General features: G+C 44.2%; 1 protein-coding gene across 3 annotated transcripts in view; it reads left to right on the top strand.

Annotated features, from left to right (window-relative positions):
• The window catches only part of ASTN2 (astrotactin 2), an 851,408-nt gene that overhangs the window by 518,074 nt on the left and 306,108 nt on the right, over window positions 1–27,226 (top strand). For all 3 annotated transcript variants that reach the window (XM_032865713.1, XM_032865714.1, XM_032865712.1), the window contains one exon: window positions 18,505–18,671. In XM_032865713.1, the coding sequence (XP_032721604.1) occupies window positions 18,505–18,671 (167 nt within the window). The remainder of the gene's footprint in view (window positions 1–18,504; window positions 18,672–27,226) is intronic.

The raw sequence follows: 27,226 nt of genomic DNA, 5'->3' as shown, positions 1-27,226 counted from the left end.
TGTAGACTCAGGCCTAGGCTGGGCTGCCTCTTCCTGTCCTTTGAGTTTTTGGCACCTACAGGAGCATATTTTTTTTCCCCCCAGCTGGTCCAAACCTTGCAGGCTTTTTCTAAAGCATATTTTTAAATGTTACATCCTGAGTTCATCCTGGGTAAGAGAAAAACCTTTTAGGCAAGGGGTGGGGGTAGAGAGAGAAAGGGAACCAATGTCTCTTGAGCTACAGTGAAGTGTAACTTCGGATCTTGGGATCCACCCAGCACACCAGGCAAATGGTATCGCCATCCCCATTCTGCACATGTAGAAGCCAACCCAGGGAGGGGAGTGGCGTGCCTAGTGCCACTCACATTGGGATTGGCAGCCTTGGGATCAGAACCGCAATTGCAAGGGTTCCAGTAACCTTGATGGAAAGGTTGAGAGCCCCAGTGTGGGGTCAGACCCACGCTGAGCTAGTTGATGACACTGGGCGGTGATGTATTAACCTTCTCGTACGCACAACAGCACCTCAACATGGGGTTGCCTGGAGAGCGAGGTGAGGGGTGTGCACTCAGCCCAGAGTCTGGCTGATACTTAGTACGTAGGACAGAGCAGCTAGGAGAGAGTAGGACAAGATGCTGAGGAGGCCTTGGGGGTGGGGGGGAGGAAGATAAAGCACTATTCCCCGGGGGCTGGATGGTTAGCGCTGGTGGTGGCTGGCAGGGCTGTGAGTCTTAGAGGTGGTCCTTAGTCCGCAGCTCGCGCGTTTCCTCTCACCCACCTCCGTTCCCAAAACACTGCACTCAGAAAACCTCAGGGTCCAGTGTCTATGGCATCTGTCTCCATTCAGGGGTAGATTTTTTTTTTTTTTTCCTTCTTTCTCTTAAATTGCTCTCTGGAACAAAAAAAAAAAAAAAAAAAAATTAAAATATGCAAAACGCCCAAAATTACACTCAACATACGCTGAATAAATATATACCCACAGAAGCATATGTTCAATGGCTGCTGCTCCGTGCTTTTCAAAGCCAACGAGCTTATAAAATCATTTCTCACGCAGAGCCCGGGCGATCGATGAGAAGGTGCAGTGTGAGGACACAGCCACAAGCTACAAATAGAGATTTTAGTTACAAAGAATGGGGAAGGGAAGGAGCCAGCAAGACCTAGCAGGGATCAGAAAGACCATGCCTTCCACCTGTCCTGATAAAAGCCTGGCTCTGACCTCGGAAACCAGTGGCTCACCGCTAGGCACAGCAGTGGGTGACAAGGAGCATTTGGGGATCAGGGTCCGTGGGTTCAAATCCTGGCTCTGCCACTTACTATGTAATACTGAGATAGGTTGCTTTAAACCATTTTGTATCTGAGTCTCTTAGTATCCAAAAAATGGGTACGATAATAGTACCTACTTTACATGATTGTAAGGAGGGGTACCACCAAAGAGTTAAGGAAACCGACTCTGGTTTCAGCTTTCCTGGGTCTGCCATTGACTGGCTGTGTGACGTTGGGCAGGTTAGCGAACCTTGCTGTGCCTCAGATTCCCCATCTGTTAAGTGAGCATAGTAATAATATCCACCACCTCGGGTTCCTTTGAGGAAAGGCCGCGGTGTTTGGGCATTCAGCTCCTAGAATGGGACCTGGCTCCACAGGAAGTGCTCAGATAATGTCAGAAAGCCATTTCTTGGCCAGTGCCATCTTGCACATCAGTCGGTAGCGTGTTTACCTTGTCCAGGAGCTCATGGCTCTGTGCCACTCCCAGAGAGAATAGGACGTGAGGCTTCTTAACACTAAAATCTAAGTTTATCTGTAATGGTGACTTGAAGCAATTCCTGTCCCAAGCCTCAGCTGCCCACTGGCAGGTGGTGAAAATAATAGTGTACCCTTTTCTGAGTAGCTAGGCAGAGGGAAGGATATGCCTGGCACCAGGGCACTGTGCCACCCATGTCCCCTTCCCTCCCAGCACCCTAGCACCACCAAGTGCCTGACCTAGGGAAAGGTGGTACGAATCTGGTCTCCTCAGCAGAGGGCTCCTTCACTGGGGACTGTCTTTAGCCCAGAAGGCACAGCTTAGGAATGGGGCAGGCCTGAGCTGAACCTCAGTTCTAGCCTACAGCTGCTCACTGCATGACCTTGGGAAGGCCCCTCTTCTCTGAGCCTTGGGGTCCTCTTCTTCCACGGGCGAGCTGAGTCTGGCAGTCACAAGAGGCTGGAACAATAGAACGCATGAGGAAGGCCTTTAGAAACCTTGACACACACAGGAAAGGCAGCAGACCATGACCTGATATCCTGGCTCTGCCACGTACTTGCCCTGAAGCCTTGGGACAAGTTACCAAAGCTGCCCGTGCCTCAGTTTCCTCCTCTGAAAAATGAGAACAGTAATGCCTATGCCATCAGGCTGTAGTTAACAGTATGAGTTAATTTTCTCTTTTTTTTTTTTTCTTAAGATTTGTTTATTTATTTGAGAGAGAGAGAAAACGTGAGCAAAGGAGAGGGGCAGAGAGGGAGGGGGAGAGAGAGAGTCCATTGAGCATGGGGCCCAACATGGGACTCGATCCCAGGACCCTGAGATCCTGACCTGAGCGGAAATCAAGAATTGGATGTTTAACGGACTGAGCCACCCAGGCGCACCAATGTTATGAGTTCATGTTCTAATTTTTTTTTTTTTTTTAGATTTTATTTATTTATTTGACAGAAAGAGAGAGATCCCAAGCAGGCAGAGAGGCAGCCGGGGTGGGGGGAGAAGCAGGCTCCCCGCTGAGCAGAGAGCCCGATTCGGGGCTCTGTCCCAGGACCCTGGGATCATGACCTGAACTGAAGGCAGAGGCTTAACCCCCTGAGCCACCCAGGCGCCCCATTATGAGTTAATGTTCTAAACACATTTAGAATAGTGCCTGGCACAGAGTAAACGCTATCGTTAGCTGTTATTATTATTAATGAACTACACAAAGGCTATTTATTATAATCCCTAGACAGTTACCAAAGAGACGTTCGGCAGGATCCTGCAGGATTTCTTGGGAAGGTGTTCGCTGTTTTCCCTTCCCTCAGCTCCCCGTGCTTATTTGTACCATTTTAAAAAACTCCAAGTCGTGTAAGAATATTATTACTTCTTCTTCACCCTATGTTAGACTAGATGCTTTTTGAAGGCTTGGCTAAACCTTCGTGGGCTCAATGGCCTGGAGGACAGTAGGCTTTGAATAGGCACATGCTGAACCGAATCTCTACTCCGTGCGGTGTTCTGGGGAGCTCCAGAGAGAGAGGTGGAAGGCTTCGTGACTCCAGCCAGAAGGAGGGAGGGGGCTGAAGGGGTGGGCTGCGAACAGTAGCCTTAAGCCTCTCCCACAAGAGCAGTCCTTCTCCATGGTTCCCAGCTCAGGTGCCTCTGGCTACCCGAATCCAGCACCTGACCTCCCTCGGAATTTCTGTGAGCCTCCGGCAGAGAATTGTAGGATGCCCGAGCTGTAAGGCCCTTGGAAACCAGCTGCCACCTTGCTCATGTAACAGAGAGGAAGGCTGAGGCAAGAGAAGGGAATAGAAATGCCCCAAACAGAGGCTCCTAACTACCTGTGCTCCTCTAATGGGAAAGGCTGGTGGCCATAACTTCAGACAGTTAGCCGTGATAGACGTGTGTGCCATTGAAGCCAGCCACACCTTTCAACACTGCCGACATTCTTGAGCCTACTACTAGTCCGGAGCATAAGCCATCTTGACCCGTGACTTACCTGCCTCTGGGGGTTTACCCAGTGCCTCCAGTCAGTCTAGATTCTCCTGGAGGTCAGGGACCACCACCTCTTGTACTCCTTTGTGTCTCCATCGGAAAGGAGCTGTGTGGTGCTGAGAGCCTGGGTTTTAAGCCGGACACACCCATGTCTGCCCCCCTGCTCTACTCCTAGAAAGCTGAGTGACAGAGGAAAAGCCCTTCTGGACTTTTCAAAGTCTGTTCCCTCTTTTGCAATGTGGGGCTGGTAACAGCGAGCCCGTAGAATCGTGGGCCTCGAGCAAAGCAGACTGAGGAGAACACCCAGTGGGGTGTCTGGCTTACAGTAGGTGCTCAGAGCGTGCAAGTTTCCTTTCTCATGTCTCTGGGAAGTGTGTGTTGAACACAGCACAGATGACGGGCCCGTGGGGAGAGAGGCCTGTCACTGTTTCACGGGAACTCAAGAAACAACTAAGCACCGTGACCAGACATCTTACGGCATTCCAAAAATATTTTCTGGGTATCAGATATTAAAGTGATAATGATCACAGTGACAACTTTTGTAACACTTGATGTTTTATCATGCCCAGGCACTGCGCTAGGGATATTTGATAGTCTAACGCTTTCCCACCCCCATGGCAGTTCTACTGAGGTGTATGTCCTTAGTCTCAGTTTACGATGAGAGGCTTGAGTCTCAAAGGGTTAATGAAGTGACTGGCTAGTATTACGAGGCTCGTGAGCGGCAGAGCAAGGTGGGAGTCTAGCCAGGACTGGCCCAATGCCAAAGGCCATGCCAGTGTCTCCATCCCCTGTGCTGGGCCCTGGGATGGTGCTGGAAAGAGGAAGCTCTGTGTCTTCTACTCTCTCTCCTCAAATAGCCCACAGACGCCTGGGGAGATAGACTGTGAACCAGAAGCCATGGACTTGCTAGAGTGGTGTTCCTGTTGGAACAATACTTAACATAGGAGAGAAGGAAAAACAGCGCCGGCTGACTCTGGGCATCAGAAGGACGTAGCAACTTTCATACAAGACGGTTCTTTGTCCATCATGGCCCTGAGGGTTCCCAGCAAACCCAGGGGCAGGTAGTTACTATCAGGTCCATTTTAAAATGGGGAACCAAAGATCAGAAACCTATGGTGACTTGCCCAAAGTCATACAGCCAAGAATAATTAGCAGCATCTGGATTAGACTTTTCTTTCTGTCTCTGTCTCTCTCTCTCTGTCTCTTTAGCATCTTTCTGCTTCTGGAGTTGGGAGGGGATCTGCAGAGGGGAGACTGTTTAAGCTGTCACTTCGAAGATATATAGGATTTTTTAGGAAGAGGAGGGTAGGCCTCGCTCGGGGGCAAGGCATGGACAAAGGTACTGAGGTCAGACCCGGCAGGGGCCATTGGCCTCTGGGATAGGTGGAGGGACACATGAAATAGGGTCGTGGTTTGGCCAGTGAGCCTCGGAGCAATCCTGGGGACTCCTTCTCCACTCTGAGGTCTGAGGCCTCCCAGAGCCCCTGCAGCTGCAGTCCTAAATTACCCGCTATTGATCCCTGTAATCTTTTTTTGCATGCCCACCCCCTTCCTCCATGTCGGCATTGGATTGAGCGACGGCTGAATTGGCATGAGTTGATTAAAACTCCCTGTAATTATGGGCTCTCGACTGGCCTGGTTGTCCAAATCAATGTCTCCAGTAATAGGCAGGCTAGCTGGCCTTGTTGACAGATTGAGGCTGAGAGGGGGAGGTGCAGGGGATGGGCAATGGCAGGGTCTTCCCCACACATTCCCTTTCCAGGCTGTACTCCAGAGGCCTCCTGGGACGAGGGCACTCAGGCCCACTCAGCCTCCGATCAAAGGGATGGTCCCTAATGAAGGACTCTGCAGCCCTGCTTTGCTCCCGTGATCCTCCATAACCTCGCCTGAGAAACGAGGGTATCTTAGAAGTGTCCCTGAGTTTTGCTGGGAGAATTTGAGGAGAGGCATAGGAGAAAATGTCTAGCCCATGGTGCATCATTGTTTCCTTTCCTCTGTTTTCTTCTTCCTGGGATGCTGTATCTGATCTGTACATCAAGACACTGCTGCCAACAGCCCCTATGTTCCCCCATAATCCACGTCACGGCCTTCCTGCAAAGGTCTCAGAATTCTTGTGTAGCCCTAGCCAGTCTGAACTGCTTGTGACATCATGGATAGGCCACCTTCGTCGGGATCAGGGAGAAAGAACCCCTTTTTTTTGCCATCAGGGGACCTTCCACCAAAGGCTCCCTCTCACTTGCTGTATGACCTCAGGCAAGTCACTTGGCCTCTCCGGGCTTTAGTTTCCTCATCAGCAAAAGGGGCATGATGATGCCTGTCCTGCTTTAACATTGCTGAAAATAGAGCAAGAACTGCCTGTGGCAATATTCTGCAGGTCTGCAACCCTCTTCCATTGTTTCCTGAATGCATTCCCTATTCTGGGGCAAAGTAACAAGAAATCCAAACAGCAGTTACCATTTTTTGTGTCAGACATCTGTCGGGTGTGTGCTCTGGTTTGGTTCTCTCCTAAGCCCAGGGAGGTAGGAGTGACTCTCTCCAGTGTAGAGACGTGGAAACTGAGGCTCAGAGAAGCAAGGGCCCACGGGGAGGACGTGGCAGACTCCACTCACAGTTGTGGGATCCTCTGTGGCTGGCAGTGTGCTCAGCCTTCCACTCACGAATGATCTCATTGCCTTTACTTTGTCTCCGGTAACCTTTACGACGATGTGATGGGGCAGTGTGATTGGTAGGAGGCAGGACTCTTGCTAGGAGGTAGTACTGTTATTATGCTTCACTGGTGATGAGAGAAATCAGATACTGGCTGAGCCCTGGGAGGAGGACAAGGCTCTGCCTGTAGTTAGGCAGGTGTGGAGTCATCCTGCTGATGTCTTAAAACATGCTCAATCAATTCAAAGGGGATTCTCCACTCACTTCTGAGATAGTTCTCCCCTTCATTGCTTTAACAAAAAACCAAGCAGCTCAGAGCTCAGAGTATCGCCTACCTTCCATTTGTCCAATGACTGCATTTTATAGTATAGCAAACAGACTCAGACAGCAGGACGTGCCTGTCAGAAGCTACCCAGCCAGTTAGAAAGGAGAGGAAGACCCAAAACTCAGCTCTACAGCGATCCATTATTTACATGTTTTTTTTTTTAATTGAGGGTTTGCTAGAATTTGGCTACTTGTCTCCATCAGCCAATTTGCCTGCCACACCCACTGAGACAGGTCTTCCAGATGGGGAAACTGAGGCTCAGAGAAGCATGACTAGCTTTAGGCGATAGCTAAGAAAGGGCTGGATCTGAGGCTGGAGTCCTTTCCATTATCCCACCCTGCCTCTAAGGTCCAAGGTTGTAGAAGAGAAGGAAGGTGCCACACCTGTCATCTCCCAGGGCCCGAGGGAGGGGCAGGGCTCTTCTGTCCTCACCACGCTGGAAATCCCCCAGGATTGCTTGCCATATGAGTCACTCAGGCCCCAGGAAAAGTTATTTTGTCTTGTAAGCTGGTTGTTTTTCCTTCTGCGCAGAACAGCTGGCCCACCTTCTAGACCTGGGGGTGGGGTAGTGGAGCAGCGCAATACAAATTTTGTTCTTGAAGCAATTTGCATTCTATAATTAATGAACATTAAAATGCATAATTACAAATGGAAACAAATGGCTTGGTGATGTTGAAAACGGGGCTTGGGAAGGAGTGGAAGAAGGCTCACGGGATGAGAGAGGGGGCTGGGAGGAGTAAGGCAGGGCCAGTGTGTTGTTGGAGCAGCTGAGACTCCCCTTGGTATCTCTTCCCCACTAAAATCCTCAAGACTTCAAGGCTCAGGGATTCAGGCTCAGGGTCTTCCTGTGGGTCCTCGCCTGAAGCAGAGCAGAGTAGAGGCTGTGAGGCTCTGGAGCTCAGCTGAACTGGGTTTCTCATCCACTTACTGAAAAATTCTGCCAAAGAGCAGCCCTCCAAGGAATGGGGTCATTAGGAGGTGGACCTGCCCCTTTCCTTCTGCCCACTCCTAGCCCCACAGTGCCTGCCTCTCAGGCTTCTTTTTATAAGACCATAAGAAAGTGCTTACAGATAATCAAATTTACTGACTTCAGTAATCTCTTCAAGGGAGCAAACCGAAGCACTTCACAACCTTCAGTGCCTTCCAGTTGTACTTAGAGTGAACTCAAGATGACTTCCCAGGGCTGAAGTCAGGGGTCAACAACTTTTTTGTATAAAGAACCATGTAGTAAATGTTTTAGGCTTTGCAAGTCACATGCATGTGTTGTTGTTGTTGTTATTGTTTATTTCGTAGTCTTCCTTTTTTTTTTTTTTTTAAAGACTTTTATTTATTCATTTGACAGATAGCGATCACAAGTAGGCAGAGAGGCAGGCAGAGAGAGAGGAGGAAGCAAGCTCCCGGCTGAGCAGAGAGCCGGATGCAGGGCTTGATCCGAGGACCCTGGGATCATGACCTGAGCCGAAGGCAGAGGCGTTAACCCACTGAGCCACCCAGGCGCCCCTCATAGTCTTTCTTCTAAAAAAATAAAAAACAGAACTTTAAAAATGTAAACATAAATAGTCCTGTGCAAAACAGTTTATGGGGAAATAGATGTCTTTTTCCCTCTTTTTCCTGCTAAACACAACAAAAATGCTGGAGATTACATATAAAACAAACATAAGTCTGTGAAAGGTGAAGAGAAAAAGGCAGACCAGCTAGGAATTTGGGGGCCCATGGAGATATTGGTGGTCAGTACCTTGGGTTTTCTTTTTGCCTTATATGTTCCAAGCTTGGAACTGAAGGAGCCACCAAGTCAGAAATGCCAATAGGTAAAGACCAAAGAAAACAAAACTAAAACAACCCAAAACCCAAAGCTTACTCTCCTCAGCAAAAGGAAAATGGCAGCCTATAAAGACAGAAAATTTTTAGACAATAATCACTCTAGCCAGACATCATGGTCCAACCCCAACCCATTCTAACAAAGGCCAGGTAGGGAACTAGACTTTCATTTTTTTTTAAAGATTTTTTAATTTATTTTGACAGAGAGAGATCACAAGTAGAGAGAGAGAGGAGGAAGCAGGCTCCCCACCTAGCAGAGAGCCCGATGTGGGACTCGATCCCAGGACCCTGAGATCATGACCTGAGCTGAAGGCAGAGGCTTTTAACCCACTGAGCCACCCAGGCAGCCCTAGACTTTAATTTTTACCAGACTATAATAATATAGTCTGATAATACAGTACCTCCCCCTTTCTTTACTGCAGTGATGTCAGAGAGGGCTAAGTGGGAAACTGGGATTTTACTTCCCCTGACAGTAATGAGCTATGCCTCCACTTTGCCCTACTGGAACAGTGTTGGAAGAATCCAGATAAAATAGAAGGTTTAAATAAGATCCAGAGTTAAAACATAATAATATAACATAATGAGCCAAGTTTATCCAGGTCTCCACCAAATCACTTATTGCACCAAGAGCCTGAAGGATCTCAAACAGAATGCAAACAAACAAACAAAACATTGCCAATAGATGCCATTATGAAGATAACAAAGAATATATATCGGAAGTTAATGACAAATATGTTAAAATAGTCATCATAAAAATGCTTAAACAAGCAATTATAAGCACATATGAGAAAAACAGAAAGTCTTATCAAGGAAGTAGTAGATATAAAGGAGAAACAAATGAAAATTAAAGAACTAAAAAATACAATAATCAAAAAAATGTTTTGAAAACTCAGTGGATTAATTTGACTAACAGGACGGAGAAAATAACCAATGAACTTAAAGATAGAAATAGAAATCACCCACTCAGAACATCAAGAGACAAGACCAATAAAGAAAATAAACACAGTCTCAAGGGCCAGAAGGAGATAAGAAAGAGTGGAACTGAAAAAGTGCTCAAAGAAATAATGGCTGAAAACTTCTTGAATTTGATAAAATACATAAATATACATATTTGAAAAGCTGAGCAAATTCCAGAATAAACACAAAGAAATCCATACCAACAATTATAGTCAAATTTTGGTTTTTCAAGGAAAAAAATCTTGAAAGCAAGTAGAGAGAAATGACATCTTATTTATAGGAGAAACACAACATGAATGATGGTGGAATTCTCATGAGAAATCATGGAGGCCAGGAGGAAGTGGCACAGCATTTTTTAAGTGTTGGATGAAAAATGAAAACAAGAACAAAAACTGTGAACTCAGAATCCTGTGCCCAGTAGACATCTTTTTGGAATGAGGAAGAAATCAAGACATTCTCATATGAAGGAAAACTAAGAGAATTGGTTGCCAGGAGACTTATTCTAAAGACTGGCTAAAGGAAGTTCTTGAAACAGAAAAGGAACAATAGAAGAAGGGATTTTGGAATAGTGGGAAGGAAGAAAGAATGCAACACAAATATGGGTAAATGCAATAGACCTTCCCTTTCTTCTTGAGCTTCCTACATTATGTTAGACAGTTAAAGTAAAAATGCTAGCACTATCTGATGTGGTCCTAAATGTATTTAGAGGAATGTTTTTAAAAAAATATGCCACAGATGGGAGAAGGTAAAGGGACATAAAGGGAGGTCAGGTTTCTATACATCATTTAAATGGGTAAAATGATGGCATAAGTAGACTGTGATAAGTCATGCATATCAAAAGCTAACACTAAAAATTATGCAAGGAGATGTACTTAAAACACTACAGATAAATCAAAATGGAATTTTAAAATGTTGCAAGAGAAAGAAAAATGAAAAATGGAGATCAGGAAACAAAATAAAACATCTAACTTAAGCTCTAAAATACTAGTAATCACATTAAATGTAAATGGTCTAAAAATATAAATTAGAAGACAGAAATTGGCAAATTTGATTTAAAAATATGACCCAGTTATATGCTGTTCACAAGAAATTCACATAACATATAATGATTTAGGCAGATTGAAAGTAAATAGAAAGACGTGCAAATCAAACAAAAGTAGGAGTAGCTATATTCATATCACATAAAGTAAGTCAGAGGGAAATCATATAATAATGAAAGTGTCATCCACCAAGAAGTCATAGCAGTCCCGAATGTTTATGCATCAAACAGCAGAGCTGTAAAATGTGTAAAGCAAAAACCAATAGAACTGAAAGGAAAAATAGAGAAATCCACAATTATGGTTGGATGCACCAACCTTCCTCTCTCAGCAACTGATATAACAGTTAGAAAATTACCAATGCTATAATGTAACTCAATGATGTCATCAACTGAAAGGAACTAGTTAACATTTATAGAACACACTGCCCAGCCACAACAGAATACACATTCTTTTCAAGTGCTTATGGAGCACATACCAAGATAGACCATATCCTGGGCCATGGAAAAATACCTCAATAAATTTAAGAAATTCATCATGCAGAGTGTATTCTCTAAATACAATAGCATGAAACTACAAAACAATAACAAATAACAGAAAAATCTTTAAATACTTGGAACCCTCACAACACATTTCTAAATAAACCGTGGATTAAAGAGGAAGTCTCAAGGGTTATAAAAAACAATATGCTGATCTGAAAGAAATAAAAATAGAGTATATCAGAATTTGTGGGACACAACTAGCATAGTGATCTATCCTTTCCTTGTAATTTCTCTGTGTCTTTATATTTAATGAGGTAGGAAAGTTATTGCCATGAATGTATATATTAGAAAAAAAGTTTCAGTTAATAATCTATAATAAGCTTCCACCTTAAGAGCCTACCAAAAAAAAAAAAAAAAAAAAAAAAAAGAGAGAACAAAATGAACCCAAAGCAAGCAGAAAAAAGGAAAATTACTGATTTTAAAAAAAAAAAAAAAAAAAAATACACAAAGTCAATGAAGTAAAAAACTGATACCTTGAAAACATCAAGCAAATTGGGTGGGGGGGGAACTAGCAAAACTGATAAAAGGGAGAGAAAATACAAGTTGTCAATATTAGGAATGAAACAGGTGATATACAATACCATTTACAATGTCTAAAAAATAATTAAATACTTCGATGTAAATCTAACAAAATATGTGAGTCATGTATGCTGAAAACTATAGAATGTTGATGAAAGATATTTTTTAAATTTTATTTATTTTGTTTTAGAAAGGGAGCATGAATGAGGAGAGGGGCAGAGAGAGAGGGAAAAACAGACTCCCCACAAAGCAGGGAATCCAACATGGGGCTCAATTCCAGGACCCCCGGATCATGACCTGAGCCGAAGGCAGATGCTTAACAGACTGAGCCACCCAGGGTGCCCTCATGAAAGATATTTTTAAAAGATCTAAGTAAATGAAGAGACAAACTGTGTTCATGGATTGGAAGACTCACCATCATAAAGATCTCCTTTCCTTTCAAACTGATGCAAAGCTTTAGGATAATTCCTATCAAAACCTCAGCATGATTATTTTTTTTTATAGATATAGACAAGACTTTCCTAAAATTTATATGGAAGGGCGAAGGAACTAGGAGAAACAAAACTTCTTTTGAAAAAGTAGAATAAAGTAGAAGGAGTCATTCTACCCTATTTCAAGATGTATATGGCTATGGTAATCAAGACTGTGGTGTTAACAGAAGGATAGACCTATAGATCAATAGAATAAAAAAACACAGAAATGACCCACACAGATAAGCTCAATTTGGGTTTTGTTTTGTTTTTTGTGTGTGTTGTTGTTTTGTTGTGGGCTTTTTTGTTTTGTTTTTGTTTTTGTTTTTTACGAAGAGGCAAAAACAATTTAATGGGGAAAAGGGAGTCTTCAACAAAGGGTGCTGGTACAATTGCACATTCACAGGCAAGAAAACAAACCTCAGTGAAGTCTCACACCTCATGCAAAAATTAACTAAAAATGTATCACAGAATTAATTGTGAAGCATAAAGCCATAACACTTCTAGAAAAATACACACACACAAGAGAAAATCTTTGAGATTTGGGCTTGGCAAAATGTTCTTAGATTCTAAAAGTACGATCCATAAAAGAAAAAATGGTAACTTGGATTTCATCAAAATTAAAAACATTTGCTCTGTGAAAGCTCATTTGAAGATGAGAAGACAAGTTACAAACTGGGAGAGAAAATACATTTGCAAGCCATATCTCTGACAAAAGTCTAATGTCTAGAATATATAAAGAACTCTCAAGCCTTACCAGTAAAAAAAACAAAACAAAACAAAACAAAAAAAAAAAACAAATCATTCAATCAGAAAAATGGGCAAAAAACATTAAGAGACCTCTCACTGAAAAGGATAAACAGACAGAAATGGAGCTCAAGAGATACTCAGCACCACTAACTACTAGGGAAATTCAAATTAAAACCACAGTGAGGGTGTGACTACACACAGATCAGGGTGTCCATATGTATATATGGACACCATCAAATGCTGTTGAGAGTGAATCACTCATACATTTACTTGTGGGAATTTAAAATAGGACAACCACTCTTGAAAACAGTTTGGCAGCTTCCTAAAAAAAATATATACAACCTCCCTATGACCCAGGAATTCTATTTCTTGGCATTTTTTTTTGAAGAAGTGAAAATTTATGTTTACACAAAAGCTTGTATGCAGATATTTATAGCAGCTGTTCATTATAGCTAAGAAATAGAAACAACCCTCATGTCCTCCAGGTGAATGGTTAAACACACTATGACCCGTCCATACCATGGACTACTACTATGCCGTGAAAAAGGAACTAAATGTTGCTACATCAGCAATCTGGATGAACACGAGAAGGATGCTGAGTGGAGGGGAAAAAAAGCCAATCCCCAAAGGTCACATACTATATGATTTTGTTGATGTTATTATATTCCTGAAATGACAGAAATTCTGTAATGCTTTCTATTGAATTCTAACCTGTAAAGGAATGGAGACCATGGTGGTTTCTGGGCATAAAGAGAAGGAGTCAGTTGGGAAGTGGGTGGGATTTTAAAAGGGCAACAGGAAGAATTTCTGTAGTGATACAAATGCTCTGTATCTTGGTGATCAATGTATATATCCTGGCTGTGATATTCTTTCTATTGTTTTCCAAGATGTTTCCATTAGGGGAGACTGGGCAAAAGGTACACAAGATTTCTCTATTATCATATTATTTCTTACAACTGCATGCAAATCTACAATTATCTCAAAATTTTTAAAAAATAATTTTTGAAAAAGCAAACTAACAGGGTTCAGACGGGATTTGGCTTGCAGATCATAGTGCACAACTCTGGCTTAAGGGATGTGGTCACTGCCTTCCTCTCACACCTTGCCTTGTGCTAGCTGAACTTGTTTTCTCCTGGCTCACTGAGCTTTGACTGTCTGGCCTTCGTGGTTCCATAGGTCAACACTGTTCCCTTCTTCAGGACTTTCATACTTCGGCTTCTTCTTGGATAACGCCTCCCACTTGTATTCACCCAGAAGACCCCACTCATTATTCAGACTTCCCTCAGAGTTTCCCGGTATGCCTCCTGTACTCCATTCCCTGTTCACTTGGTTCTTTCTTCTTTTTTCACACCGTGAAATAACTGTCTTATTTATTTACTCATCAGTCATTTTCCTCTCTAGAATTTAAACTCCATGAGATCAAGGTGTTGTCTGTTGTGTTTACTGTGACATTTTCAGCACCCAGCACATTTGGCTAGTGCTGTGTAGGTGTCCAATCAATATTTCTTGAGCCGTCCAATGAAAGGCTTGCATAGGTAAGAAAGAAAGAAGCTGATAGTTGCAGTTAGGTTTCCTTTTGAGGGATTGGGTTCATTCATTTACCATTTGTTCATTTCCCCTTCATTTATGAAGTGCTTACTATGTGTTAAGTTCTGAGCCAGGCACTTCCAGTGTGTTTTCTCATGAAGTCTCCAGAAATGCCTCTGAGAGAGGCACTGTTACTCCCATTTTCCAGCTGAGGAACCTGAGGGGCTCTCTGAGATGAAACAGTTGTCGCCATGCCATTCTGGGCTCACAAAGCCTGTGTGGAATCATGCCTGACATCAGTCCCCATGCTCTTGCCTCCAAGCTGTCCCCCTCCATTGAAATAAAGGAAACTGAGGCCCAGCTGGGTTCAAGGACTTGCCCAACACACCAGGCAAGTAAGCAGAAGTGCTTGGGCAAGAGTTCTGATCTTCCTTTTTCCAGGATGGTTGCATGTCTCTCTTTTACTCAGGGACATCTTCTCCTAAGAGGAATACTTCTCTGACCAAGGCATCCCTACTCCAGTAACTGCTGGTCACTCACACTGCCAGGGTTTTGAGTTTCCCTTTCAAATTATACCGCACTTCTTTTTTGTTCTATTACTAGTCCTCTTTCTGACAGACACATAATATTCCTTACCTCTCAAACTAGACTCTAAGCGTCTTCAAATTACCCACGACAGCAGCTGCCCCTCACTGAGCGCTGTGCTGAGCATCTGACGCGTTTAGCTCCCTGTATCGGTTATCTATTGCTGCCTAAAAAGTCATCCCAAAACGGAGCAATGGAAAATGAAAAGATTTTACTGTCTCACATCATCTCTGAGGGTTAGAAATTCAAGAGTGGCTTAGCTGGGCGGGTCTGGCCCCTCTGAGATGCTAGTCAAGGTGTCAGCTGACTGGTGGGAGGGTCTGTTTCCGAGCTTACTCAGGGGCTGTTGGCAGGGGCAGCCATGCTGGCTGTTGACCAGAAGCTTCCGTTCCTTGCCCCACAGAACTCCCTCTAGTGCTGCTTACAACATGGCAGCTTGATTTCACCACAGCCAGTGATCTGAAAGAGACGGAGGGGGAGACGGAGGGAAGCTTCAGTCTTTAATAATCTAATCTTGGAAGGGCTACGCCATCAGTTCCACCATATGCTATTGGTCATGCGCACCAGCCCTGGTGCAGTGTGGGAGGACACTCCACCGGGTGTGAATGCCAGGAGGCAGGAATCATTGGGGACCATCTCCGATGCTGGATACAACTCTGTTTACTCCTTACAGCAATCCTATGAAGATAGATGAGGTTGAGTTACTGGCAAGAGGTTGTGCAGCTTGTAAGAAGCCAAGTTTGGACTCAGACCCAAAGTTAACATACAGACACACCGTACATCCTGTCTGGCACTCAGATGGCTCATTGGAAAAGTAGCAAGTGACTACATTGTTGCCGACGCTATGCTAAGTGTGCCCTGCAGGTGGGGACAAGGCAGGAGGGTCCATTGTGTTATAAACTTTGCATTTTGGTGAGGAAGACAGATAATGAGCTGTCAAGTAATTGAAATAATATGTAAATAATCTCGCACAGTGATACTACTAGATCTAGTCTGCCCTCACCCACCCTCAAGGACTCGGGGCATGACGTCCACGCCGGATGAAGGGATAATCATGTGGGGGTGACCAGAAAACCCACTTCATCTGCTCAGAACACCTCTCCCAATTTTAACGTAAGGAGGTTAAATCAGCTCTAAATCTATCTTTGCTCCAATGTCCTGAGATGGGAAACCCATCAGTCAGTTAGTGACAGGGGAGTGGAATGCATTGCCTGGGAGTTAGCTAAGAGCTACAGAGTCAGAAAGCCTGCAAAGCCCCACCCCTGCCACTCCTCCTCAGTTTCCTGATTTGTAAAATGGGACTCATGATACTTCCCACCTGAACTGGATCCTGTGGGCACTGTACCAATCACCACGAACTCTGTGGCCGAGGATGATGGAAATGTAGTCTCTCTCAGTTCCAGGGGGCAAAAGTCCGAAGTCGTGGTGATCTCAGGGTCGTGTTCCCTCCCAGGGCCTCGCTTGCTTCTTTCCTGCTTCTGGAGGTTACAGGATTGACTGAGTCATGGCCCCATGGCTGACATCTCTGCTCTGCCTTTACCTGGCCTTCTCATCCATGCGTGTCCTCTCTGTGCCTTTATCTTACGAGACATCCATGACCACATTCAGGTCTACCTTGATAATCCAGCTGGTTCGCATAATGCAAGGACTTTAGTTTTATCACATCTGCCAAACTTTACCGTCGAAGGTGACATTCACAGGTTTCAGGGGTTAGGTCAGAAACGTAACTTGGGGAGTCATTATCAGCCCACCACACTACCTCATAGGTTTGCTGTAAGGACCAACTAAGTAAAATAGGTTAAGTGTTTAGATCTTGCCTGGATTACAGAATATACATTTTTAAAGAATAAAAGTGGCAGGGAATCAGCTGGACATGGGGAAGAACTAGGAGTGAATTCCGTGCCCCTATCCCTCCTGTCACCTGATGAGAAGCTCAGACATTTTTTTTTAGCGCTTATCCCTGAGTCTCTGCAGACAGACAGACCCAGCCCCGAGTACCCGAGTACCCGTAAATGGTCCCGTGACCAGGTGCCCTCCTGTCTGACTGTGAGTGTTCTGAGACGAGCAGGGGTTTCCTCGGAGCTTGTATTAATATTTACAGAACTTCACTCACATGGAAAATTGATTTTTCTTCTTAAACACAAAATGTAGCCAGTTTTATAACCTTTCTGCAGCTTGATAAAGGCCATTTGTAACCCACAACAACAAAAGGTCAACCCTCCTGAAAATTAAAGTTTGCCTAAGAAGAATTCATAATTAAAAATGCACAAGAGTTCTTCGAGACATTTGAGACTGGCGCCAGGGAGGGTGACGGAGAAAGTGGGTTACAGTGGTCTTTGTAAATGGCTTTGTGTGTGTGTGTGTTTGCTATTGATGTTCTTCAGGATGTGTCTTGGGGAAGGGACCGGGGGTGGGGGCATGTACTATGGGGCCATTTTAATCGGTGACGTCCAGTGATGGATGAGGAGGGCTGAGCTCTTGGTGTTCATCTCTGTGGACAGGAAATGCCAGCAGAGTGACTGAAATTAAAACCCCGTACCTCATTTTCTGTCCCCAATGCAGGAGACTCAGTGTGCCGGGTGGGAAAAGACGAGCTCAAATAGCCAGTTGTCCTTATGGTATAGGATCTTCCATTTATGGTGTACTTAGCAGATACCAGGCACCCTGATAAGAGCATTTGACTAGGTCACTCAAGATTGGAGTCATTGGGGTTTTTTAGGGACCGGAGGGCTGCTCGTTTGGTGACCTGGAGAGAGGTGCCCATGGCTGGATCTGAGGCACCTGCAAAGGACGTTGCCTATCAGTTTAAGGGAGATTCGAGGTGTTATGGTTGCTGTTGTTGTTGTTGTTGTGGGAAAATGCATTCATTTCTTTAGGCTGGAGAGGGAGGATTTAGAAATAGCATTCTGTTGACCGTCAGGAGGATGGTGTGGAAGAGACCAGGCTGGAGAGTGCCGGCTCTTGCTGGGGGCATGCAGGAGTCCCGTTCAGGACCCCGGAGACAGGGATGGAGACAGAGACAAATTCAAGACAGGAAGGAAGAGAACTCACATGTGACAAGTACCGAATTGTGTCCAGAATTCTGAAGTAAAGTGCACACTCCCAGAATCCAATTTAAGCTTGACAAGAAATCCATACAGGCAGGTTCCATGCCCATTTAACAGACGGAGGCTCAGAGATGGTGAATAACTTACCCCGGTTCAAAGAGCTGGAATGTAAATTAATATCAGTGGGAACTCTAAAATAGACCTGGCTGCTGGCCAGAGGGATTCTTTATCAGTGGCAGACCCTACTGGACCATAATAAGTGCAATAATGATGACGGTTCCAATGTTGTCAACAGGAAAAGCAGCTAACCCTTGCTGTACAGTTGTCGTGTGAGCCGCAGTGTTCTGAGCACTTTGCTGACGGGAACTTATATTCTCACACATCTACCGGGCAGGTACTGACGAAAGTCCCATTTCACAGGTGGGCACACTGAGGGTCAAAGAGGCCATATAGCTATGAATGGGCCAAGCAAGACTCTGATTGAAACTGTCTATGGTCCCTGCCTCATGCCCCTTTTCAGAAGGTGGGAGGAGAGGGCTTGCAGGATCCCACTGCCTCCTCGGCCATGACCGCCCTGTTGCTCTCTCTCCCCCGAGCAGTGCCCCGAGGAGCTGAGGCCCATGAAGGACGGCTCTGGATGCTACGACCACTCGAAAGGCATCGACTGCTCGGACGGCTTCAACGGTGGCTGTGAGCAGCTATGTCTGCAGCAGACGCTCCCTTTACCCTATGACGCCACATCCAGCACCATCTTCATGTTCTGCGGGTGAGTCTTGGTCCCTGTGGCCCAGCCACTCCCCTCACAGCAGCGGGAGATGTGGGGAAAAGGTCAGGAGCTGCAGTCAGGCCAAGCCGGCCTTGACCTTCAACAAAATGCCTTTCTGTGTCTGCTCTTTTAGCCCAAGAAGCAAAAGGCAACAGGATAACCTTCTATTGGGTATTGGGAAGAAGAAAGGAAAAAGCAAAATAAATAATTGATTAATAGCTATACTAAACGGAATCCATGCTCAGGCCGTGTCCTAGGGTCAGGACTGTGTTCTGCTGAAGCCCCCTGCCCCTTCTGCCTCTCCACTACAGTCCCGGCCAGTGTACTCTGGAGACCAGAGCAGGCACTTGGAAAGTGTCACTGTGAAACAAGCAGGTATTCACTTAAGGATACAGGCTTGGGCCAGGCTTTCAACCCTATTTCTGTAGGAATTTAGCATTCCTAATTCTTGATTTGCCCATTCAGGGAAGGCCTCTCTATGCCCTAATGCCCTATCTGCAAGGAGAACCAAGTGGGCGGCAGGGAGGTGGGAAGGAGACCATGCAGCCAATGCCAAGAAGTCAGGGCATTTTAAAATTCTCCTGAGACTGAAAGAAGGGGCACCTTGGGACAAGCTCACTGAGTGGCCCTGGACAAGTCACTTTTCCTCCCCAGCTGTGGTCTGATCACCTGTAAAATGAGAGCTTTTGGACAAGGACACTGACCATTTCTTCCAGTTTACCTTGTTTTCCATGCAGAGGACTGCAGTGGGAGTTAACCTCTGTCCTGCTGTCCCAAATGGCATCCCGCGGAGGGCTTGGTCCTCAGCACTTACTCAGGGGAACGGATGCACCTTTTCTTCTCTGCTTCACTTTCCTCCTGGTGACATCTTCGTCTTTTTAAAAATGTGCTCATCCTCTGACACTCTGGGACTCAGACAAATAACCCCGTGCTTGTGCAAAAATGTCGGTCATTGAAATACGCTCCGTGCTCTACTGAGATAGAGAAACAGAATGAGATTTAACAAGAACATTTTCAGGCCTACATCTTATGCAAAAGAGGATGGGGGAGTGCGTATGAGTTTAATCCCAGTTTAACAGAAAACAAATTTTACCTGCTCGGTTCTAGTCTGTGGCTCCGCTGTTCCTTCTGGGACATATTTCAGGTTCTCCCCCTCTGCCCCAGTTACACTAGGGCTGCAGGTGCCTTTGAGCAGGTGTTGGAGCAGCTTGCTGGAGGCCCTAGATATGTATCAGTAAAATAAATAAGAAATAAATTAGTGTATGCAGACCTGAATTTATAGCTGTCTCTCCTCGGCTTAAGTGACTGCAGGGCAGTGTGGAGTAAATTATGCATGGGCTTAGATCTGAGGCTGGAATACAGAATCAGCCATGCTCTTATCATTATTTTTCTCCCTGTGTACTTGGTGTGTGTGTTGGGGGTGTGGGGGTCCTTCTGTTGCAAATCACATCAGTAACAGCAGCAGGGACAGCAGTAATGGACTTGGGCACAGAAACCGTCAGCACCTTCCTCCATCCACAGCACAGTGCAGAGGTCAAGGGGAGTCAGCAGACTTTGGTTCTTATTCGAGCACTACATTGGGCAAGCCTCTGAGGACCCCTGCTCTTCAGTTTCCTGGTCTCTAAACTTTTAATAATATTTAACTCAATATGAAGATGGTCGGGAAGAATGCAATGTATTTATCCTTTGCTACTCCATTAAGGTTAAGTCATGAGACCTTACGTGACTCACTGCCTTTTTGCTGTGTGACTTTGAGCACGTCACTTAACATCTCTGTGCCTCCCTTTCCTCATCTGTAAAATGGGGATAGTAATAGTTATCTCTTTATGGACCTGTCGTGAGGACTAAAATGCATTACGTCACAACTTATATGAGTATCTGTAAAGTGCTTCTGAAGGGCCTTTCTGAAGTACAGTTGAGAAACAATATAACATCAGTTTCAGATGTATAACACGGGGATTGGACATTTATATACATTATGCAGTGCTCACCACCATAAAGTGCAGTTACCATCTGTTACCATGCAAAGTTATTACACTGCTATTGACTCTATTTGCCATGTCAGGCTTTGCAACCCAGACTTAGTTACGACTGGAAGTTTCTTCCCCTCGATCCCCTTCTCCTATTTCACCTGGCCCTCCACCTCCCGGCCCCTCTGGCAACCACCAGTTTGTCCTCTGTATTCGTGGGTCTGTGTCTGTTTCATTTTGTTTGTTTTGATACTTAGATTCCACAGGTAAGGGAAATCATTTGGTATTTTTCTTTTTCTGTCTGACTTCTTTCACCAAATGTAAGACACTCTAGATCCATCCATGTTGCAAATGGCAAGATTTCGGTTTTTTGATGGCTATTATCCCGTTGCACACGCACCTGTGCACGTGCGCACACACACACACACACACACACACCCTTCTGTATCCATTCATCTGTGGATCAATACCTGGGTTGTTTCCATATCTTGGCTATTGCAAATAATCCTGTAACAAGCATCAGGGTACATGTATCTTTTCAAATTAGTGTTTTCATTTTCTTCAGGTAAATACCAAAAAGTGGAACTGCTGGATCTTAGGGTGCTTCTGTTTTTAATTTTTTTGAGGAACCTCCGCACCGTTTTCCACAGTGGCTGCACCAATTTACATTCCCAACAACAGGGCACTGGGACTCCCTTTCCTCTACTTCCTTGCCAACACCCGCTCTTTCCTGTCTTTTTGATACTAGCCATTCTCACGGGTTTGAGGGGATATCTCACTGTGGTTTTGATGTGCATTTTCTGATATTTAGTGATGTTGAATATCTTTTCATATGTCTATTGGCCACTGGTATGTCTCCTTAGGGAATATGTCTAATTCAGGTCCTCTGGCCATTTTTTATTTGGATTGTTTGTTGTTTTTTTTGGGTGTTGATATATCCAATAAGGGGTTAATATCCAAAATATATGAAGAATTCTGAAAGTCCTAAATAAGCTGGAAAGGGGTGGGGGGAGTTTGCTGTGAGCTGTTGAAACCCATCCAAAGGCTGATAAACAGGACAAAAAAGAAAAGAAAATCTAGGTCTCCTAAAACCAACTGCAGTGTCAATGTGTTTTGGAAATTGCCTATTAAGTATGCAAATGAGAAGTTACCCACACTTGTTAGAAGCACTATAAACAAAACAATGAAAGCCATTAGCAGGTACTTGTGAGAAAGTTGGTGGAGAGGAGTGGCAAGCCCTGAATTAAGCAAGGAAAACAAACCTTTGCTCAAAGAGACCTTCCAAACTTACTCAACTCTGTGACCTCTCTGAATGTCCTGGGTAGGGGCGGGTATAATAAACCTCTCTACAGCCAGGACAGTTCCAGTAGCTAAGTCTTATAAAGTGCCTCCTACAGGCCATGACTGGGAAGTGCTTTGATTACAACAGGCTATTTAATTCTTGTAAGGACTCTACAAGGGAGGTACTGTGATGAGCTCCAGTTACCCTCAAGAAAAGCGGGCACATGGTGGCTCTGTGACTTGCCCAAGGTCACACAGCCGGTAAATGGAGACTTTGAGATTTCCACCCAGGCTGTGTGGCTCTAATCTGTGTCACTGCTGGCTTCTGGACACTTCTTGCACTGTGTGGTTTTAAGCAAGTCACTGAACTTCCCTGAGCATTCCCTTTCAAGTGGAATCAGATAGGACTGTGAGGATAACTGAAATTACGCATGCACAGGGGCTAACACACATAAGCACCCAGGAATTGGTAGTTAGTTAGTCGAAGAGGTATTACGCCATCTAATTTCATCATTCAGTGACTGAACTGAGGTCTTGCTTACCAGCTCTAGCACCTGGAACATAGTAGATGCTCAAGTAATCATTGTGGAATGATGTTCCTCAGTCCATGTGGCCAAAGAATGTGTTCCTGGTCTCACCTTTCTAGCTATAATTCCAGCTGTTTCTCTTTTCCTGAATTAGGGCCCGTGGCTTCAGCTTCTGGAATTTTGACAGTGTTGTCCCTTCTGCTTCTCCTCTCCTCCTCTCCTATACCATCAATCTCTGCCCCCCCCGCCCCCGCCTGTGGGCATTCAGCTTAGACAGCTGTTTCATCCTCCAGACTCAGTGTACGGGGAACCTTCTCCAACGAGTCTTCTCTGAGCACTGAGGGGTGCAGGAAAGAGGTGTGCAGGTACCTCGGAGCTGGACAATAGAATACTTCACCCTTTCAAGGGGATACAAGTTAAATATTGGCTCGGTATTTATCAAGGAGTGTTAGGGAATGCAAAGAAAGGACTTTCTTTTCTTGTTATATTTTGGTTTGTATTTTTTTTCCTTTCTACCCACAAGACCCTCTTCCAAGGGACAGACCCATTTGCATGTAGCCTTGAATTCCAGTTTATCCCAGTGAAACCTGGACACCATTTGCAGACTGGACCTGTAGCCAGCTGCCGTGATCGTCAACCCCTGGTCAGGCCAAGGTCTGCACCACTAAGTAAAGTACCTTTCTCTGGGGTCACAGAGCTAGCCCGCCACTGCTGCTGCCCTGAGCGTCTCTCTGTGGTCACCCCAACTGCTCTTCTGACTTACCTGCTCTCCTGTGTGGTCCTCATCCCACTGTGAGTGCCTCATGGTACGGGACTAGGTCCCCTTCTTGTCACTCCCCACTATTAGACCTGAGAACTTCTTCAACACTGTATTTGTTGAATTAAGGAATTCATCTACCTAGATTTCTTGTGCCTACTCTGTGCCTGGCCCTTTGTGGGACGCTGAGAACACAAAGAGCATTGAGCATGAGTCCTTTCCCACCCAGGGCAGAGGGGACACGGAGGACAGGTGGCTGAGCCTCACGTGGTCCTAGAGGATGTTGATAGAGCACAGGTACCAGTGTGGTGGAGACAGGCAGGTGAATTGGAGAGAGGTGGAGAAGGCCTTGGAAAATCAGCTGAAGCATTTAGAATGAGTCTTAGAGGTGAGGGAGCAGCACCTCCCCCAAAGATCTCGGTAGGTTACCCAGCAACCAAGTTTGTATCCTTTGTATAGTGTGTTTATAATGTATTCTATTCATTCTTCTATGAGAACTTAGTATTATCTGCATAAATCCAACCTATTAAAAAAAAAAAAAAAACAGATAATATAAAGATAGGACTGGCCAGAGCCATTTGTAAGGAGAGAAACAGAAAGGGAGGAAATGGTTTCAGAAGCCTGACATGGGGGTCTTACTCAATGGGAGATAAATTTAGCTCTGTGCTTCTTGGCAACTGAAGTAAACAGGAAAAAAAAAAAAAAAAAGAAAGAAAGAAAGAAAAAGAAAACCATGGTTGATTATATAGTTGTCCTGGTTTGACAAAAGGAATGTTGTAGTTTTGTTGTTTTGTGTGTTTTAACGGGCCAACATCTTTTCTTGATATAATATTCTAAGAGAATGTTCCCTATATATTTGTAAATAAATCGTGATCAAGTCCGTTAATCTTTTTGAAGTTTCAGTTATTTCTCAGATCTTTCAGAACAGGAAACTGAGGCTCGGAAGGATCTCACAGCCACTTAGGAGGTGAAGTTGGGACAGGAGATATCCCATGGTTCTCTCTTCAGAGGTGGATGTATTTAATGTATTTAAATGTAATTTAATTTAAAATGTAATGAAAATGTATTTAAAAACGTGGGCTCAAAGAGCACATCTAGCCTCACATAGTCCTTACCAGAATATCTTTTTTAATGTCATTTTTATGTGATTTTGGAGGGAGAGGAGATAATACATGCGTTTGATACTCACGGTGAACTGGAAACCACTCACTTTCACGGTCAAGGCTTTGCACGCTCTCTAGTAGTGGAAACCACTGACCTCAGGAAGGGAGACGCTGATCTCGATTTTGACCATGAGTAACAAGTTATATATGTGTGGGAGGTTTCAAGGCCTTGTTTCATTGTGGTTCCTGACTTTAGGTTAGGGCCTGCATTCTTCCCTCTCCGAGTTCTGGTTGAAGGAAGAGGATTTTTACCTCCCACAGTTAACACAGAACATCCGCATGCCACGTTCTTGTCAAACATTACAACCTCATGCTCCCAGGAACTTGAAACATTTTGCCAAAGCTCCGGTGTAAAACATATTCATGGACAGTTGATGGAAGCACCCAGAAGTTCATCCATTTGCTCAGAGAGGATTTTTTTTCAATGTGGGCTCTGTGAAACATTATGCAGCTGAAAGGCAGAAAGGGGCAGCTCAGTGGTCAAGCCCACATGAGAAAAAGTCTGTACTCTTGAACTGCCTTAAATGTTCACCATGCACCTGGGGATAGTAAAGGCTCTGACAAGCCCTGTAGTGGTGAAACATCATATGTCACTGGTTCTAAAATGACCACATTTTCCACGTTCAAATCTCTGAAATTAGAATGCATTTTACTATCAATGATTTGACAGAGTTTAAAAAAAATGTTTTTCCTTCTTAGTGTTAGGTAAAATGCTAATGTTTCTTGTAAGTGTTAAGGGTCTTAGGATAGATACATTGTTACATAATTTAACCAGAATTCCCCATGGAATTCTGTTTCCTTTCCTTTCTTTCTCTTATTTCTTCTTTTCTGAGGAATACCCTTGGGTATCCTATATTCAAAATGGATTTTCCAAAAACTAAAATTTTCCCTTGAATGAAACCTTCAGATGGAGACCATCCTGAGAACAATCTTACTCATCTGTATTTTAGTTAATGTTGGGACAAGCCCAAGGGCCTTCATGAGAAAGACCCCCATGACGTTGGTTAGAAGGGTTTGTGTGGTTGAGGATCTTAGCTTCAAGGCCACAGAGAGTCGTGGTCCTGACAGCCCCAGGGTGGGATTTGTCACAGGTGTCAGATTCAGGAAAGCTGGAAAAGCACCTGTTGCTCTCTTGCCTTGCTGTTAGGGAACTCAGATTCACCCTGGCACTGGTCCAAGTCTGTGTAGCGTGCAGTTCTTTGAGCTCTTTTTACCTGAACTTTTCTCTGTTTCTATTTCCCCTCCCCTCCAGGATTTGAATCTTTTTCCTATTAAAAACAAAACAAAATAAAACAAAGCAAAAAAAAAACAAAAAAAAAACCAAAAACAAAAAAATGCTTTCTAGTCTTTGTATTTCAATATATAATTTCTGGTTCCATAAACCACTGAGGAATGAATGAATAACCAAGCAAGTAAATACAGGAATAAACACTCTGCTTTGAGAATCTGTGTAAATGCCTTATCTCTATAAGGTCCTGGTTTCCTCTCTCGAAAGACAAGCAGGTTGGAAATAGTCATTGGCGCTGAAGTAGCATGGGTGCTAGATTTGGAATGGGACAGTCCAGGTCAAGGTACTGTTTTTTTTTAAGTGCTCATGTGATCTTGGAGGAGGAATTTTAAAGTGCCAAGCCTCGGGGTCCTTGGTGGCACTGTTGGAATGAAACTCCCCACCTGTGATGTTGCTCTAAGGATTAAATAAAACATGCTCTTGGCTAAACACGTATAGGTTTTATGGTGCAATCTCTGAAGGCCCATCTATTTCTAGTATTCTCTATAATGTGATAGGTGTGTTAAGGGTAACACGTTCATTGCCTTCAGCTAAAATGCCCAGTTTGTATCTTTGTACTTATTTTATGTTTTTCATTTTGGCATATGTATAAATATAGTTTCATGCAGATCTTGGCTGGTTTCCTGTGAGCCTACACGCTTTAGAATTTCTGCAAGAAATTCTCCCAGACGACAGAATGTTCTAAAGAAACTGTATAATTATGTTGCATGGTAAAAAGAAAAAAAAAAAAAAAAGAATAGAAACCAACAACTAAACAGACCTTTGCATAAATCATCCATCTTGTTCCCTGAGGTGGCTTGTGGGAATGAGTTCCTCATGTTTCAAAACTCAGTGGATCATTTACCTCTGAGTCCCTATGTTTTTATGAGTCCCTGTTTTTTTTTTTCTTCCTCCCTGTATCTCTAAGAGTCTTACTAAGCATACCCCAGGCCTTTTTATCTCCCCTCCTTCCTCTACTGCTGAACCACAATCTTTTCCTACATCCAGACCAAAAAAAAAAAAAAATCACCATGTACCTATAGTTATAATATGGCTAAAATCACGCACACACACACACACACACACACACACGTTTTGAAATATGAACTCCAAGATCTATAACTTAACACCACTAACAGTAAGATACTTCTTCATGGGCAAATCACTTAACTATTCTAAAACAGTTTTCTCATCTGAAAAAGGGAGCCATTCCTCCCTGTTAGGATCTTATATTAGTTTCCTAGTTCTTTGATAATGAATCACCACAAATTTAGTGGTTTAAAATATCATAGATTTATTATTTACAGCTGTGGAGGTCTGAATTCCTAGAATCAAGGCTCCGTAAGACTTTAAGGCCAGAGAACAGCTGGTTTCTATCCCTGTCTCTCTTCTGATTCCACATGGTATCTCCTTCTCTGACACATTTGTCTACTTCTTATGCTCTTACAAGGACCCTTATTACACTGAGCCCAACCCAGATAATCCAGAACAATCGTCCCATTCTCAAAAGTCTTAAATCACATCTGCAAAGTGCCTTTTGCTGTGTATGGTAACATATTCATAGGCTCTGCAGACTACAACACAAACATT

The sequence above is a fragment of the Lontra canadensis genome, unplaced genomic scaffold (assembly GCF_010015895.1).
Source record: "Lontra canadensis isolate GAN:19392208 unplaced genomic scaffold, GSC_riverotter_1.0 scaffold30, whole genome shotgun sequence".
In the NCBI taxonomy this organism is placed as follows: Eukaryota; Metazoa; Chordata; class Mammalia; order Carnivora; family Mustelidae; genus Lontra; species Lontra canadensis.
The sequence above is the reverse complement of the archived record's forward strand: the minus strand, read 5'-3'. Positions and strand labels throughout refer to the sequence as shown.